This window comes from Accipiter gentilis, chromosome 8, assembly GCF_929443795.1.
Source record: "Accipiter gentilis chromosome 8, bAccGen1.1, whole genome shotgun sequence".
NCBI lineage: Eukaryota > Metazoa > Chordata > Aves > Accipitriformes > Accipitridae > Astur > Astur gentilis.
The window spans coordinates 26,008,835-26,027,537 of record NC_064887.1 but is presented as its reverse complement, the minus strand read 5'-3'; the positions used below and the strand labels follow the sequence as shown (position 1 = coordinate 26,027,537).

Below are 18,703 nucleotides of genomic sequence, written 5' to 3'. Positions count from 1 at the left end.
AAACAAAAACAAACAAACAAAAAAAAAAAAAAAAAAAAAAAAAAAAACACCAAACCACCAAAAAACTCTGTTATTAGTTTCTTGAGGGGGGGGGGGAGGTACTGCTGAGGGATCTTATGAAATACTTTTTGGAGATTCAGATACATTATCAACTTGATCATTTGTGTCCCTATGCTTACTGATTCCTTAAAAAAAATTCATCTACTAGGTTTGTACACAATTATTTCCCTCAACAAAAGTTCTCTCTTCCATGCTTATTGTGCTCATTAATCTATCTGCTAATTCTATTCTTCATTACAATTTCCATCAACTTGCTTGCTGCAGAAGTTTTACTTGCTAGTCTTCAGTTCCTCTCAATCTCCTTGGAGCTCTTTATAAAACACATCTGCCATAGTCCCTTCTTATAGTTAATCAAGCCTGTCTTGGCAATTAAATTAGTAAAATCACAGGTAACAGTCAGAAATTTGTTTCTGCATTTTTTCAGAACTCTTGGATCAATATTATTTGCTTCTGGTGATCTGCTGCAATAAACTGTCTTCCATTTTAAGATGGAAACCATTAAAGAATGGTTTGTATAAACTTTGAGACACACCTCCAGAGCATGGCCCCATCAACATAGGCAGTAGCCTGGTAACCTTCTAACACTCTTCCATAGTTAATACTTCGTAGATTTTTCCCTTCACTACCTTACACACCATTTGTTTGCCCTAGACACTTCCTAGAAAGTTTCTGCTTCTGATGTGTTTAGAAAAAAAATTCATTACTAATTTTTATGACTTGAGTACATTGCTCAATCATTTCTGGCCTTCCTGGATACTTTAGCATGTTCTTACAGCTAAATTCTGAGAGTCTATACTCTTCTCTTTTTTCCTTCATTTTGTCATCACTTCAACATTTTTCTTTACTGTTTGTAAATGTATTTCTTTATGAAGTTTTCTTTTACTCTGCTGCTAACAATGCAAGTTTTATAAAAATCCTTTTAAATAGTGGTCTTTTTTTTGGTACTCAGTTTACTCTGCATCTCTAATATGATCAGCTCACCAAATCATCTGCAAGCATGCTGTCCCTTTAGCTTCTCCTTGCAGTGAGAAGCTTCTCCATCTTTCTAATAAGTGCCTACATGATCATCTCCTCTTCCCCTAGATCCATACCCCCGAGACATGTACTAACCCTTCTAGTAACTTCAAAGTCATCTTAAAGTTAAGCACACAAGTTAATATTTTGACAAGGAACATGGGTATGATAAAATCAGGAACAAAAGCTTGATCTTATAAATGTCAGTCCAGGTTTTTGTCAGATCTTTGACTACTACCCTTTACGGTACAAATTCTAGTCAAGCTATTCACATGAATAACAACCTTGAAAGTGAATACAGCTTTACAGGATTCAGCCAATATATATTTCAAGGGGACTGATAACCCATACAAAAGTACCATGAGGTTCTGTAAAATATTAACAGTATTGTTCTTTCTATTTCTTTCATCCCTGCACAATTTTGAGATATGATTTTGTTGATTACGAACTGTTCTTCTGTCACATTGGACTGCAGTCAATGGCAAAATCATTAAAAGAGACTTTTAATGGAAGCCAAGTCAAGCCCGTTATAATTATCTTGGCTTCTAAAGAGAATAATTAAATTGTTAATAAAACTTTTACCTATAATCATCAGGTGAGAAGAGGAGGATGTGACAGTGCTGGAAATTTAAAGATTTCTGCAAAGAAGGGGAAGGAGAGTCTGATCATAATTAAGTTGTTGGTAATTAATGTCTACAGAAGATTACTTATAACTGAAATCAACTTGAAATAATTATATTAAAGAGACTGTGTTCATTAACATCACTGATTTCAATATACAGCCGGGGTCCACAATGATTAAAGCCTTATGCCCAAAACCATTTTGTATTTTTATAACTACAGCTTGGACAAGTACTTCTTCATATGCTATTTTTTTCTTTCCAATGACAATCTGTCTTTTTGTTCAGATGGAAGTGGAAAACCATGTAATAACAATTGCACCGATGCCACTGGCTGAATCTAAAGATAGTATTTTGATTTGTACTTCTGTTTACAGATCAGTTTACCCACTTCATTCCCTTTGTAGACACTGAGTGGAGTAACTTTCCAAATCTTTCACACTTTTCAGACGTTTGTGAAACCCTGTGTATTTTCCAGATGTACAAAGAATAAAGCATAACAAAATCTGTCTGTGCATAAATCAAAATATTACTCCAGCTTACAGAGCCAGTGGTCAAGCTGTATATTGAGCACCTCTGAACAGCCAGACAAAGACACCTTTATCTTTCTATGACACCTATGTGCTAGCCCCTGTTCTTACTCCATTTCCTGCTTAAATTTGAAGGCTTTTCCAGTGGACCCAAGAATCTATTCTTGCACTTCATAACTGCTAGGTTATAAGGAGCTCAACCATAATCTCTTTGGAGGAGGAATTCTCCCTTCAATAGTTATTTAGGTTAGCCTTAAGAAATAGCACCAAGCAGCTATAGGTCAGGGATACACAAGGGCTACAATCAAAAGAGCTACCAGCTGTGTTAGCCACACACGCTAACCAGTCCCCATTTCCGCTGACAGGTGCAGGAGGAACAAATGCCTCCAGTATCCTCAGTATAGAAATAGCTGTCCATAGGAGACAATTCAGCAGGGTGTTCTGTTAATGAGATGCTGCATCCCTGAGCTCTGAATGTTACACATACTTTAAATCAGAAATGAACTTCCCTTTTAAGCCAGAAGATCCTTGAAATAGGACTCCTACTTTGAAGAGTTTAGAATTTAATCTCCAAGGAGAGTAAGGAGTTTCACCACATGTAGCTCTTTCTTTAAAGAGCTGAAGCTGCATTTTGATAGTGAAGCAATAAGCACTGACTAGTGTCCAAGGAGAACAAGTTACTCTCACAAGGTTCAAAAACTTGGCTTACTTGCTACTGATTTCAAGAACAGGAGAATCTCACAATGAGATTTAAACTGGGGCCATTAATGCAAGAAAATTCATACTGAGCGCAAACATAGCATCCTTAAATCAGCCCCATTATGTTGACATTATGCAGCAAAGTGCAGCACTCTGCAAGGAGGCTTCAGCTCTCAGAAAAAGCATCCTATTCCACATATCTTTACAGACAGATTACAACAGTGTATTACAGCACAAATGTCTTAAAAATTGAGCCAGATGTTTTGGAATGCCTCAAATTACATATGCACACATGCCATTTGGTACACAACTGGGGAGAAACATGAAAGGCTGCATGCACACAGCATAAATTCTGCAAAGGTTTGAAAATTTGGGTCAAGATTTACACCACCTATCAAAATGAAGCCATATACTGCTATAATTTTTCTGCAACAACCTGAGAGCTTTGCTAGTTCATGCAAAACCATTACTGATTTAAAACACAGCTGAGAAGATGCCTAGAGAAGTGTACTCCAGTTTTATCTTCTCTTTTATTCAGTGGCAACATGAGAACTTAGCAACGATGCTGCAGCCCACGCTGCTCTGCACCATTAGAAGACCTTGACTGGTTTGCAAATACAAAACACTGAGCCAGCTAAGATGTGTTGAGCACCTCTCTCACCTCCTCCCACCCATCCTGGCTTTGGCTCAAACCCCACTGTTCCAGTTCCAACCACTTCCCTTTAGCACTGATTTTTCTCTTTTAGTTTAGCAGCTACTCATTCTGTAGCTTTCTTGCAGTCTTCAGAAAACCATCATCCCACTCAGATCTGCCATGTTACCACTTAAGAAATGCTGTCTCATACAGGCAGCATAAAATCTTTGCATTTCACGCTCATCTCATGCTCTCACTTCACTGGGCCTGTGTTTCAAACCTGAGCAGGAACCACAACGGAGTCTGCTGCCCAAGGTGACACGTCTGCAGAGGTTGGCCTTGCATGCTGGCTAGCCGTGCTGGCCGTGTGTCTTCATGGAGCAGGAGGAGGCTTTGTGTTTAGCCTCAGTGTTTGACCCCTCACAAGGGTCCAGGCACAGGCCTGTTCTTCAAAAAGTCATCCTACCTGGAATTACAGCCTTTTCTCATCCTCCAATATCATGTGCACCTATCAGTCGGCACTCTACGCGGGCATACAGCAAACACCAGCTCCCACCATAGGAGGCAATGTAAAGGAATACACACAGTTCTGGAGGAGCTGTGGGTGGAGAAGCCAAATTTCCATTGTAATCGCTGCCAGGGCTGCTGAAAGAGAAGGACAAGCATGTGACAGGAGTTGTGGGGGTTCAGGTTATGTCAGGTAGCGGTATGCAAGGGGGATGGCTGGGGGCAGAGGACAGGACTGGACCCAAAGAGATAAACTTGTCAGGAAATACAGCTTCATCATCCAAATTCTAGTTAGCAAAAATCTGTTTCCAGTTTCTCTGAGAGTTCTACAAAGAAATGTACTCAGGCATTATGTTTTAAAAGAATATACGTTTTCTAGAAGTATACTTTCATAAAAATTGAGCATTTTTTGTGTGACCCTTACTTCTCTAAACCAAAAGGTGAGTATATGAGTTTGTAACTCTGTTATATGCACAGCTTCTCAGGAGCATGAGAAAATGACCAAGGTCTTGGCTTTTCAGTCTTAAGTACGAGTGGAAGACTTTTTGAGTAACACAGTTATTTTGTTTCATCATGAAGTTTAAGGGTATTGATACAATATATCTTCACTAATATATAACACACTGGTCATAGACTAATTTATTTTGCCTAGATTAATGAAGATATCTTTGTTTTTTTCAACTCTGGCATGACTTGACAATCTAAAAATTGGATAAAATAATTTTAAATAAAATAAAGCAAGTACTTTGAAGTGAAATCATATTTTGCAGTTATCTATTCCTTGAGGATCTCAGGTTATTTCAGTTGTCACTAATAATTAAATTTTAACACCTTTGTGCGTCAGGATTGGTAAACAAATATAAGTATGTTAATGAGCATGTCAAAAGTAATGCAAGAACCATATAAAGCACAAAGGGAAACATTTATTACTCATTAGAGTCTTTTACTCTGGACTTTTTAATATCCTGAATTATCCTAACATTTTGTCATAGTAAGCGATATCAACATCCATGTTTAGAGGCATTATCTTTAGCTCATATGCGTGTAGAAAGAACTTTCAGACATTAGCCCAAACAAACACATGTTGAGTGCTCTCTTTCTAAGTCTAAGCCAGGTCTATTGTTATTCAGATGTTTTCTACATTCTAGCAAAACTGTAGAGTTGATAAAATGAGATTAGTGCAATCCTGTTACTATTGCAGTAACTTAGTAGTAGTAGCCTGTATAATAATACTGTGAAAAATATGTAGGTTGCCTGTATGCAGTCTTCATCTGTATTGGTCAATGTGTGATAATGAATTTTGAATTCTAACTGCATACTTACCAAAACATCGCTTTTGAAAAGACAAATAAATAATCAGAGGCCTTGAAATTTTGTTAGGAGACAATATAATTAGATAAACAAAGACAGTTATTTTGTGTTTTGGTGTGAGCATCTTTTGGACATTTTTGCTGAATTATGTGATAGTATAAGTCAGTTTAAAAAGTGTTTTCAGCTAAAACACTGCCTAAGTCCATCATATCAGTTACACCTGTGTAGCACATTGCAGAAAAACTAGTGTGCCTGAAGAGGATTGTGTTGGAGAGCAAGCATCTATTATCTGTGTTTTCCCATCTAATGGCTGCTCTGTCATGAAGATAAATGCACAATGATACCTAGAGCAAGTCTGTGTGTAGCGATAAATATTGTTGATGAAAACTATCGTGATGCAGCTAATAGCTTTAATTTGATACATTAATTTATTAGTTCTCATTTTTGCTGAGTGCTACATGCCAGCTGTTTGAGTCATCTTATTGATATTCTGATGAAAAGAGTAGGAAAGTAAAGCATTGCACCAATTAAAACCCCACTTACAGGCAAGCATATTATCATCCAGTATATCTCAGAAAGGAATTATAAGAATCTGCCTGTTGAGTGTCATTTTTTAATTTCACTGTAATAATTAAAAATGGACAATAACAGATAATATTTTAAAAGGCCAAGATAAAGCAGAGGGGATTAAAAAAAAAATTTGCAAATCTACTGTATTCCCGATACACAAATACGAAGCTGCTAAAATTCTGACTGGTGAGATTAGAAGGAGGTACATACATGACATCAGTATTTCTAATTGTCAGAGTATTTAAACATTTTATGCAATTGCATATGACACTTAAGTTGACAAGATTGCATATTCTTTTTTTAAACTTTATAAGCCTTTTTATAGCTAAGAGGCTCCAAACTCCCTTGGAAACAGTAATCAACTCTGCTGTTGCATTTATCTAATCAACAGTGCAATCTAGTAAATAGAACTGGAATTCACAGGACCTGCATTCATTCCCGCCTTTTGTTAGCATAGGCAAATCATTTGACTTTCCTTGGCATCAACTTCTTCATTGTTCACTGGCAATAACAACTCTTACTCTGAAGAGCTTTGAGACACCTACAGGGCAGTGTTTTTATCCTCATTCTAGAGCTAGCTCAACAAAAGCACTCTGAAACATTTCATCCACATTCAAACAATAAATCAACGTAGTTTCAGAAAGAAGATCTCCTGATTCCCAGAATTGTTGCTTTAACAAAAAAAAAAAAAAAAATTCCCTCACATTTCATATGCTTTGTAGGAACTATATAAATGTTTTACCTTTACCTTTGCATTGTAACTAATGTTCACGTAAACTCTGAATGTTCATCTTCTGAGAGAGTCTACGCCACATACTTTGCACATTGGTGCTTTTCTCTCCTATAGCAGATTATTGTCCTAGTGTCTTAAGTGTCTCTGTTTAGAAAAATGCACACGAGAAATATGTCATGACATAGAAACTTGGCTTTACCTTTACTTGTGGTCACTGTAACATAGCTGATTGTAAGTCACACGTAAGTGTGACTCCCTTTTTTTAGTTACATACCCATCCCATTTTAATATCTTTGATATTTATGATCGTGTAATTAAAGATTACCGATGTTTCCATTACAAATGCTATTTAACATAGTTTAGAAGTTGATCATAACATATATTTCCAGTAGATCTTGTCACTAATTTTTCAAAATGCCCCATGCAATTGGCTTTAAGCCAAAGTAGCAAGAAGAAAGTTTGCAACATTCAAATTTAGATCACAAATAACTTTAGAATAGCAGTGTTCAAAATGTAACTTGACGTGAATATACCATCTTCTGTGTAAAAAAAAAAAATACAACTAAGTCTGCTTTAAAAAACTAGCCATTACAATGCAAAATTATTACTTTGATTTCAAAGATTTTTTCTACACAATGTTTGCTATACACAGCAAGTATTGTAAAATAAAATTTGCAGAACCGACCTTACTCCATCTGAGTAATAATAAACCGATTATTAAAAATTTAGCTCTTTCTTAACACCAAAACCAGGACATATGTTATTAAGCTACAAAAACTATGCTGCTTTGGGCAATAAAAACTTTAAATAACTCATTAGTCTCCTCTTCTTTATCAAAGACATCATGAATGCTTTTGCTCAAATTGCCAGAGAGTACAGACACATTCACAAATGTATCATATATTTGCGGAGCAAAAAATTAGGAGAGAATAATTTTTTTTAAATACTGTCATTAAGTAACATAAGATTATGATTTAATCTTAAAATTCTCACTCAGCAGCTCTCTAAAATAATTTTAAGTTTTGTCTGCAAAGACCTTAAGGATCCAGGGCCATGCAGATGTTTTGAGGAATACCAATACATCCAATATTTGTCCTCAGATTAGTACTATTGTGGAATTAATGTCATTGTTAATAGAAGCCACCGATGCATTCTCTCACTCACTCTCTTCCCCCCTTCCCTAAAAAATTTTTGGAAAATAATTATTAGAATAATTCTAATCCCCTAAATCATTCGGAGACATTTTCAGTTGTGATTATCTTCTCTGCTTTTGCTGCCAAATAAAGTAATAAGTGTGGGGGACTATTTCATGGCTTTTGAAAGTCTTCTCATGCAGCGTTCATTGGGAAGAATAGCAGGAAGAGAAACTTTTGTCTTTGTAAACAGAGAGAAATTATATGCGTTCCATGGTGTCCAAAACATTGCAAGTCAAACACCCTAGCAGCTAAGGAGGCAGGAACATTCAGCCTGTTGCATAATTCATAATCATGTATTTGAATTGCTGACCTTCGCACACTCCTGCTTTGGTTTGCTCTCCAGGCTTTCTCCTGCCTTTCTGTGCTTTGTAAAAGCGATTCCTGTTGCGGGTCTGTTGAATAGCTCTTGGGAGCTTTTTAAGAAAATACTGTTCTCATGCATGAACCTGAAAACGCTGCTGTTCAGGCAAGGCCATCCTGCTAGCTTTTTGGATGGGACTGAACTGCCTGACCGCAGGTGCCTAGCGCCACCGCTGAGGAGCAACGGCAGTTGGTGATTCCACAAGGAGACAGCAAGCCAGGAGCAGGAGGTGGCCGGGGGGTGGGGGGAAGGGGAACGGGGTCGGCAGGGCAGGGAACTCCCCAGAGGGTCCCTCCCGCAGCACCTACGCCAGGCAAGCAGAGCGGCGCTGGGGGCAGCACCAGGGCCCGTCGCAGCCTGCGGCCTGCCAGGCGAGCCTCTCCCGCAGCGGCGGGCCTGGGGTCGCGCCGGGAAGTCAAACGTGCGAGGCCAGGGTGGGCCGAGGCCAGGGTGGGCCGAGGCCAGCAGGCCCCTCGGGCCAGGGCCAGGGCCAGGGCCGGAGCTCAGATGCGCTCCCAGGCTGGGGGCAGAGAGTGCTCGAGCGGACGCCTCGCAGGAGGCTTTTCGCGGCTCTTGCTCGCAGCTTGGGGCTTTCACCCAGAGCCGTCCAGGGCTGCACAGCCGCACCTGGGTCAGAGCAGACCTCGAGCACAGGCAGGGAAGCCACACATGGCTGGATGCAGAGCCTGCAGGCAGCAGGCAGAGCCTGCCTCGGGCACCTGGGGCTCCAACCGCTGCCTGAGGCAGGCAGGCATCCCCCTGGCAGGCCTCCTGCCACCACTCCCGCAAGCCTAAATCTCTCACAGGTCTTACCACATACCTGCCTGCTCCACGCAAATGTCTGAAATGCCCTCTGGCACCTCTAATGGCGGTAGCTGCTTGTATTTAGGGAACCAAATCTCACCCTACAACTGGTCATGGGGCCTTTTGATGACCCAATCATCTTCTGTGTCTGAGGAGTTTTAGTGCTTAGCCAGTTTTTATTGATAGTGGTTACATCCAAACCCTGACCTTGCTGTTGGCACTAGGAAGAAAAGAAAAAAAACCAAACCAAACAACACAACCCCCTCTCCTCTCCCCTCCTCCCCCCCCCCCCCGTACTTTCAATTGCTTCTCATTGTAGTTAAGGAAAGAGAAGACAGATCACGTAAGAATGTTCATTTATCCACAGGAAGATAGAAGTAACGGCACTGCAGTTTACAGCTTTTCGAGTGGAATATGAATAATGGGGGTATGTAGTCCCTTTTGAGCAACTAAAGCTATGATGTAGTTTATTGGTCTCCTGAGATTACCCTAAAATATGATAAGGGTCATACCAATTCAGTGGTGCTCCTCCATAAGCAAAGCAATTGAAAGAATGGGGAATTTTTTTCCCCCACTTTGGGAATCATCCTCTTTTGGAGAAGTATAAAATTGGAAGCATCAAAATCAGAAAACTGAAAGGTTAATCAATCATTTTCTGAAACCAAGGAAGATTGGAAGGTATTATCTCAACCGCAATTCTTAGATAACTAAATCTGGATTTGGTTTCAGCCATTTTAACAAGCAATCTTGTGTTGTTTGTGCCAAAGCTACTATGGCTTCTCTATCATCAATTCCAAAATTCAGTTCTCCCCCTTGTCCTCTTGACAGATCTGATGTATTTCTTCTCATTATCTTTTATTAATTAAATCCAGAGATTTTAGATTAAGAATAGAGATAGAAAATGAGAAAGCACAGACACAACCTGTGAAACAGAGTAACTTTCTACCTCTGCTATCCCTATACCATGGTCAAAATAAAATCTGTTCTGTAGAGGATTTTGCACTTTCAGTAGTGAAACCTAATCACCTGTGCTTACCCACGTGGATGCTAGGATAAATTGGTACCTGTTTACAGGAGAGAGGAATCACCATCCATTCTGCAGCTGTGCACTGGGGAGAACTCTGAATAGTAGCTGCATCTTCTTATAGAAACTCTGAAGATTTCTGCAACTTGATCAGAACTGGCTTAGCTTTGAAGTGAGAATTGAACAGAATGAACAGAAATTACATGTAGGCAAACAATCTAAAAATTCTACCAGAAGTTTTCAGCAAACACAGTACCTCCATTACCCACCTATTCATTTACTGTCTGATAACTTAGTAAAACTGGTTTGATTAAAAAATCGTCATTTCAATTGTGCCTCTAACGGGCATTTCTAAGACAAGTCAAGATGGAGATGTATGCCTTTAGAAACCACTCTCACTTGGTCAATGTTTATTTCCTTGTATTGTTGGCAATATAATTAATCACAACATTGTTTCAACTTTGCACCAGAGATCTTTGTGTTAAAGTTTGTCACTTATGACTGGAGTTTTGACACAGTAAAATATGCTTTAGGCTTGTACTTGTCTACACTGATTTGTTTTGTCTTAACTTCAGAATGTGCCTTGGTGGTTAAGCACAAACCAGTTTTCTTCTCATGCTATCAAAGCATCTATCTTGTCTTGATTTGACAGTATCCTAAGATAGTTTTACTGATCCTACTACAGCAAATGTTGAATTAGTGTCACTTCAAAAAACCAAATCATTATGAATCTCTCATTCAAAAGAGCAATAGCTCTTTTTTGTATCAGGCATGTCTGTGGTTCAAAACCACTGAAGAAATCTGATCAACACTGACGTGTATTCGTGGTAGCAAAATACATAAAAACCATTTGGCAGCAACTGTAACTGGTAACAATAAATTAAATTCTAATAATAACCTAACAGTAGATCTAATTGGCAGACAGGCAGAGGGAGAAATCTTAAGTGACAAAACCTTCAAGTCAGTTATTAGTGACTGGTTATTCAAATGAGTAAGATACTTAAGTTATGAAAATTTGAGGTTTTGTCATGTGCTGTGCAACACTAATTGTAATAGCATTACTTGTAACCTTTCAGAAGAAGCCTGACTACTTGGAAGTTTTCCCCATGCCCTTATATCCTCATTCCTAATACTTACTTTATATGGGTGAAATCTCATGAGTCAGTGGGGCTCCACATAGAGATTTTTAACACCTAACAAGTATACATTGTATTTTTAGGATTGTTTCCAAATAATGGAAATAATCTGTTGTTGCTAACTTTGGCAATTTGAAAATATTTTGATTGTGGTCACTTATGTTCTGATACAACTGGAAACAATTTTAAACCTTTGCAGTTGAATGAGACTAAGTGTTTTGCATTCCCAACTCCAATAATACCTATTTGACAAATTGTGGGAAAAATATTACTAACACCTTCACGACTGCAGAGGTTTTCTTGTGCATGTTTGCTATATTTATGTGTAGATGTACATATTCTTATTAGGCATACACACACAAGCCTTCTCATTTGTTGCAATTTCTTCTACCTTCTGTGATTGTTTTTACTTTTTATTGATTAAATGATCATATTTTTAGAGAATGCATGTTAATTACAGAACCTTTATAGTATTCATAGGAACTAATTCTGTATTTGACAAGAAATCGCTTGTGCTTGGCCTCAATTTACTGAACTTATTGAAACCTCCTAATTTTTTCATGTCATTTCAATGTACTGTTCACAGCTCTCTATATATAGACAACCACTGCATATATTGAAGCTACCTATGAACATCATTAATGAAAACAAGGGTTTCACTATGCTTGGTTTTTTACTCACTTCTTATGCCGAGACAGAATATTCTGTTAGCATGTGTGCTGAAAACTTCCTCATAAATTAATTCAGGTAACATTCTTTACTAGGTAAGACATACCAAGGAAACAGATTCATTAGAGAAAGAAAATAGCCAAGAATAATTTCTTCAGCCACTAGACCTGCATGCTTTCAAAGTTATGAACAATAGGTGGAATCCAAGGTCAAAAAATTCTCGTGATTTCAGTAGTGCCATTCACGCAAACTACTGACAAACAGTATGGAAAATTCACTGCAGCAGAAGTAGGGTCAAAGCTTGCATCACTGCTTTAGAATAGACCAAAATGTTGTGTAATATATTCAGAGCTGTCAGCCCACCAACCTGTCCAGGGACTATAATACTCATGATCTGGGAGACAAAAAAGGACAAAAGTGAAGAGATGGTTTTAAAAAGAGAGGGAAAGAGAAGGCTGTAACAAATGATAACATAAAAAGAGCACACTGAAGAAAAATAGTGATGAGAGAGATCATACAAAGCACTGCTTGAAATGAAAGACTTCAGAATTCAAGAAAGGAAGCAAGGCCCTCTAACAAAAAATTTTCTTTCTGTGACTTTATCATTAATGGTCTTTATGCTGTTCCCACAAACAATGAAAATTTCATAATGAATCTAGATTTTGATGCAGAAAGTAAGACCACCTACCCCTGATCAAAAAAGGTGTCCTTTTGAATACGTTCATTTCTTTCTTTTAAGTCAGTAGCCTGTCCTTTCTCATATTGATGTGGCTGACCCACCTGAATAAAATGTTACTGTAGGCAAGCTGTACAAAAATTAAGGTAGCACAAAGAAAGGTACAAAATGTATTTTCTCCCCTCTTGGATGGCCTTCAGAAAAGACAGGAGGCTAAAAGAAACTGTGCTTAAGTCCAATAGCATATTGGTTTTCTGTCTGAGCAGTAGGCAGACCAAAAGCCCTGTGCATGTGCTCTGAAGTTGCCCACAGTAACCAGAAAGAAGTCAACAGCACAATGCTGTGCCTGAGGTGGCCCTGCAGATCAAAGAGAACAAGGCTTGCGTTTGTGTTACTGTATCTATATTGCTGCTTCAGAACTAAAATCAGCCACAGTTGTCTATCCCTTTTCTTTCAAGAAGATGCAATGGTATTAAAGTTGAGTTTTGGACAAACTCAGAAATTTGTGTATTATTCAGATTTGAACATTTAAGAGGAAAATAGACATTTGTCAAATAACTATGCTTCTCTCTATACATTCCATTAAATACTCAATATAAATTCTGTGAAACACTAGCACCACACTTATCCCTTGAACTGCTTGAGCTGGTTGAAAGACTGGATGTTTTCCCCTTGTTTTCCTCTTTTGATATTCCATTTCCAAATGTAATAACATTGGAATTACAAATCAAGAATATTTTGTGACTTGTGGCAAAGCATCTTTCATCATCATTCGTAGAGGTCTTATCCTAAAAAAGAGGCTTCAATATTTTATTAATGATTACTTTGGAAAAGATGTTTACATTTTAATTCAAAAATAGTAATATCTCTTGCTAATAGCAGGGGTTTATTGGTTTGGAAGGGGAAGGGGGGGCTGCCCCAAGGACAGAAAAGCTTCAAATATCTATCCATTTTTACATGTGGCTTTTTTCTATCTCCTTTGTGTAGTGTTTTAAGGATCCTGTAATCAGACCATAGCTTAGATTGCAAATTGATGAATTACAAAAATAATATTAAAAATTTTGCTCTGGTTTACTTTAAATATTTCACTTCCCACAGTAGCGCAGATCTAGAGACTGTACTCAGAAATATGTCCCTGAAAGGCCTGCAAAACTCCCCAGAGCAAATCAGTTATCTCTGTTTTCTTTCTCAAATGATCAATTTGATGTCCTGTCTTCTAATTAATGAAGATCTGCCAGACAACCCACAGCTAGTTCAGCCACACAAGTCTTAGTCATGTGTGATTACTTCAGAATTAGTTCTTTTACTTGCATCACTTCTCCGTGTTTCATTCTTTGATCAGAACTTGATACCTGATGCCTTTCAGATAAATTCAAGCTAATTTTTCATTATTGTTACTCTTAACGATAAAGATAAGGCAGGGCTGGTTCAACAGCTCTCAGCAGCGGAGGCAACATTTCACTGCTTGGAGTAGAAGAAGGGGCAAGGGCATGGCAGGTAGGAGAAGGTAGGAGGGGGTACAACAGGCAGGAAAGCCCCGTATTGCCAGGCTCGCTGCTCCCGCTGCTTGGGGAAGGGAAAAGGCCAAGGGCCAAGCACGTGCTGGGGTTCAGCCAGCCCTACCTGCTCCCACCAGCACCAGCTGCAGCAGCTCTCCTTGGGCATCAGCACAAAGCAAGGGGGCTGCAAGGTTCTGCGCCTTCCTGCCCTGCTCAGCAGCTCCCAGGTCACTGCCTTCTCCGAGAAATGCCTAGAGCCTCTTCAGAAATAAAATGTGTTATAAAGCCTATCCTAGAAAAATACTGTGTTAACGTTTGAAGCAACAATTAATATACTTGCCTTGCTTTGGTCCTGGCAGCATGTCAACTGCTTTTGTTTAAGGCAAAAATTTTGGTTTAAATTCCAGTGAAAGTACTTTTCTTTATGCTGCTGATGTGCTACACTCATTAGCTATAGCTAATCCAATTCCTAAACTGAATAAACATAATCAGTCAATATTAAAGTTTTAAAAGTAATCCTGACCATGCTTTCGGGAAGGTGGAAATGCTATTAGAGTTGGTCAGAATAAAATTAAAACAAAATTGGCAAAAGGAAATAATGGGATTTCATAACATTTTCAGAATTGTTTCATCTAACTTCCCCAGTCACCACAATTGCTATCTACGTGATACATATAGTGAGTACATGTGTGTGTGCAAGAGCAAGAGATACTAAGAAACTAAGAAAGCTGTAACAATACAGGATTAAAAATTCAAGAATTTTCAGCTACATAGTAATTTGCTGAGAACATGAAAATCTACCTGTTTTTACTTTAACGCAATTCTGTGGGCAAACTTTTAAAAGCATGCAAGAAAAATGAAGAAGCAGCTTTTGATCCATCCCTTCTTTAGAGTGCATTTAAAAAAACTTTCTCATGAGAAATAAACGCTCTGATTTACAAATCGGCATCTATAACATTGTATGCAGAATTTTGTAGACAGCAATTCTTAGAGGCATTTGATAGCAGCCTGCATCGGTGTGTCAGGCAGAACAGCCAGCATGTAGCAAAACGCCACTTCAGCCACACATCTCCAGCAGACTGTAACTACAGAGCAGAGTCTGGGCTGGTGGTCTCTGAAAATAAAAGGCTATAATTGTCAAAGTAAGTTTAAAAATAGGAAAGCTAGTGGAAGATAAATTTGTTTTACTAAATACTTGGGAAAATTTGGATAACATATTCCGAGCCAAACAGAAAGTAAGTATCTCATCTCCTGTTTAAGAAGTGGTATTTAATTAACTGTTGAATTCCATTCAGTTATTCAAGGCAAACAATGGTCAGTATTGATGGGGCAGATATTTCACCATTTTCATTGCCTGAACTGTAGGAAGCATCTTGGCAATGAATAGTCTAGAACAAGCAGATTCGGTAGCTGTACCATCAGATAAAGTATTTTGATGTTGCCTGTTGATATGGCTAAATATATACAATATGAATAATAAAATCCATTTTAAAGATGTGTAGCCTCAGTTGTAAGAGGTGCAACTCAAATACTGACTTTTAAAATACAGTTTGGGGTTTTTTCAGCCTGTTATCGTTATAATTTTGTGGGTTGTTAATCTCATCACATTCATTTGGTGGTGATTTACTGTTCTTTGTACAAAATATAAACACTTTTGTAATGTATATATAGAACATTAAAATTCAGACATATGGCTGTCATCAATAATATGAAGGAAGGATTGCATCACTTAAGAACATGGACTGTTTCAATTTTAGTTCTCATAATATTTGGGTTGCTTTTAAAAGTAAGTAAATTAACATTTACAAAATTGTACTTTTTTGTAGCAATAAATAGCAATGTTTAAAGTAAAATTAACAATATTTTCCCTATTCTGAATTATTTAGGGTATTTCCAGGCGAAGGTATGCATAAACAGCATATCATGTTGAGACTGCTTCTAAATCAAATAATCTTTTCCCTAATTCTCCAAGTGAAAATTTTTACTGTTACATTCTGCCTAAATAGTAGGTGTAAGATCTTCACTAAAATTGCCTCTCCGATAGAAGACAGAGCTGTAATCTAGCACATATTCTGCTAGTGATATGACCTGGAATAAAACACAGATTGACACATTTAAGTAGTATGTTCCTCACATCTCCATGTATTTACCCAGTGAAATATTTCATTGGTATTAAGTAATACAAAGTGAAGCTGTCAATTTTTCAGATACGGTAATATTATGCAGCTCTAAAACTTTTGCCTGTATTGTTTTCTCTTAATTCTTTTGTCAAATCTGACTTCTGAAGATGTTATATCAGGCTATAGTGTCTAACTAAGATAGTTTTAAGATGCCAGTTACCCTTGTACCAAAGTAGCAAATCTAATTAAGAAGAAATATTTGATCTGTAATGGAAATAACAACATTATCTTTTATTTCCATATGTATATACCATATGATCTCCATCAAATAGCATGCTGGATTTCCTGCCTGTGCTTGCCTTATCTTTTCTGCGTAATTTTTTCAGGTCACTAATACATGCAGTTCTTGATTATAAAACCCTGCCTTCTCATACAGATCTTTTTACTTCAGCAAGGCCGTGTTGCATTTTTAACCACTGTTCGTGCTTTCCAAAAGCTCTGGATACATTGCCCCTTCCAAATAATACCACACCCACCCACAGTTCCAGTTCAGTAGTAACTATAAAAATGCAGACACTGGCACAAGGCAGGTATTAATATTCATATTATTTCATTATTAGTCATTATTCATATTAATTCATTAATTAATATTATCATAGTCAGTGGTCTGAAGTGAATGATGTGGTTCTCCAAGACTACAGCCTAAAAACAAAGGAAAAAAGGATGAGAAAATATCAAATAAAATAAAAAAATTCAAACTTGAAGTGTTTAAAAACCCCCCACATCCCCTGTTTACATGGCTCAGGAAGAGGGGGGAGGTAGTGTTTCCACTCTGGTTTCAGTGCAGAGTTTCTCCTGTAGATGAACTTATATTTATTCTGCTTTTCTTCCCCCACCCCCACACCCCCCCCCCCCCCCCCCCCCGCTATCTTGCAGCAAATGTATGTGACAATGAACTACTGCATTGCCAGAACGGAGGAACATGCATCAACAACGTGCGATGCCAGTGCCCGCCGGCTTACACTGGCATTTTATGCGAGAAGTTGAAGTGCGAAAGGGACCCGGGAGGATGCAGCCAAAACTCCGGCCAGGGGCCAGTGTCACACGGGCCTCTCTTACTGCTGACTGCTCTACTAGGAGCAACGGGACTCTGCATATGCTAGACTCTGGATGGTTGATGGCATCACATTGAGGCTGCTTCAAAGGAACGTGCCACATGAAAACAAAACAAAACCCAAGCGTTTGCTACTGAAATTTAAGGAGGAAAAGAGAGAGCAAAAATAACCACATACAAACTAAGGAGGCCTAACTGAACTAAGCCATATTAATCAGTTACGGACAGGGCTCTGAGTCAAGACTGTTCACCTCTGACTCGAGGCAAGTTGGCAGCTGCCTATTCTGTCACGTCAACGCTAGCTGCAAAGCTTACACAGGACCGAAATGGCTTTGACAGCCCCCAGAATGGGAAGAGAATTTAAAAAACACTTGCTATTCCTATATGGTGCGCTACCGTACCTCCACCCGGCGTGTGGACCGACCAAATAAAGGCATTCTTTGCTGTCAGTGCATTGTGGGTATAAGGAAATCTGTAAAAGCTGCCATATTGGCCTGCTTCAGTCCCGAATCCTTTCCAACCTGTGCTTTAGTGAACGTTGCTCTGTAACCCTTGTTGGTTGAAAGATTTCTTTGTCTGATGTTAGTGATGCACATGTGTAACAGCCCCCTCAATAAAACTCAAGCCAGTCATATCCTTGTATACCTTAGCAGCACTGCATCAGTAAGATGCTGTGTTCACCTACTGTACAAGAGTGGCTATAGGACAAAAAGTGTATTTATCCTTTTGTATTCAAATGAAGTTATTTTTCTTGAAATAATGTACAATGTAGATTTTTTGTATTATTGCCTATTTGTGTTACCAGACAATTTGTTAATGTATTTAATTCTAATCAGATAAGAGAAAAAATATTACTTTTTATTTAGTCCTTTTCTTTTTTCCTTTCATTTAATTGTGCAGAGATTTCTCTGTATGGGCAACGTGCTGGCATCAAAGAATATCAGTTTACATATATAACAAGTGTAATAAGATTCCACCAAAGGACATTCTAAATGTTTTCTTGTTGCTTTAACACTGGAAGATTTCAAAGAATAAAAATTCCTGCATAAACAGTTCCAGGATGATGGCTATTTCTTAAGGCCTTTTTACAAAACAAAACAAAAAAATTGATCATTTTACCACCTAGTATGTGAAAGAAAAACAAATTCAGCAGTGGAAATTGCATCATAACACTCTAACCTGGTTTTATTTTTAGTACTATCATTATTTTTGCAAACAATTTTAAACGTAAAGGGCATCATTTGTTTGAGGAAGATGTCATCAAATCCCAAGCTTGGAAAAGGTACAAAAAGTTGAATAGTTCTCATCTTTAGTCTCTCAATTCATCACAGAAATTATTCCAAGGCTAATTTACAAGGTATTACAGAAGCTAGTCTTTAATTCATGCCATTTTTGTGGATTCTGGCAGTAATGAAGTAGATATAGC

The 18,703-nt window shown here is 38.1% G+C and overlaps 1 protein-coding gene across 5 annotated transcripts in view; it reads left to right on the top strand.

Annotated features, from left to right (window-relative positions):
• The window catches only part of NTNG1 (netrin G1), a 175,559-nt gene extending 157,226 nt beyond the window's left edge, over positions 1–18,333 (top strand). For all 5 annotated transcript variants that reach the window (XM_049808227.1, XM_049808230.1, XM_049808229.1 and 2 more), the window contains one exon: positions 17,100–18,333. In XM_049808227.1, coding sequence (XP_049664184.1) covers positions 17,100–17,326 — 227 coding nt within the window. In that variant the 3' untranslated portion in view covers positions 17,327–18,333. The remainder of the gene's footprint in view (positions 1–17,099) is intronic.
• Positions 18,334–18,703: the final 370 nt, after the last annotated feature.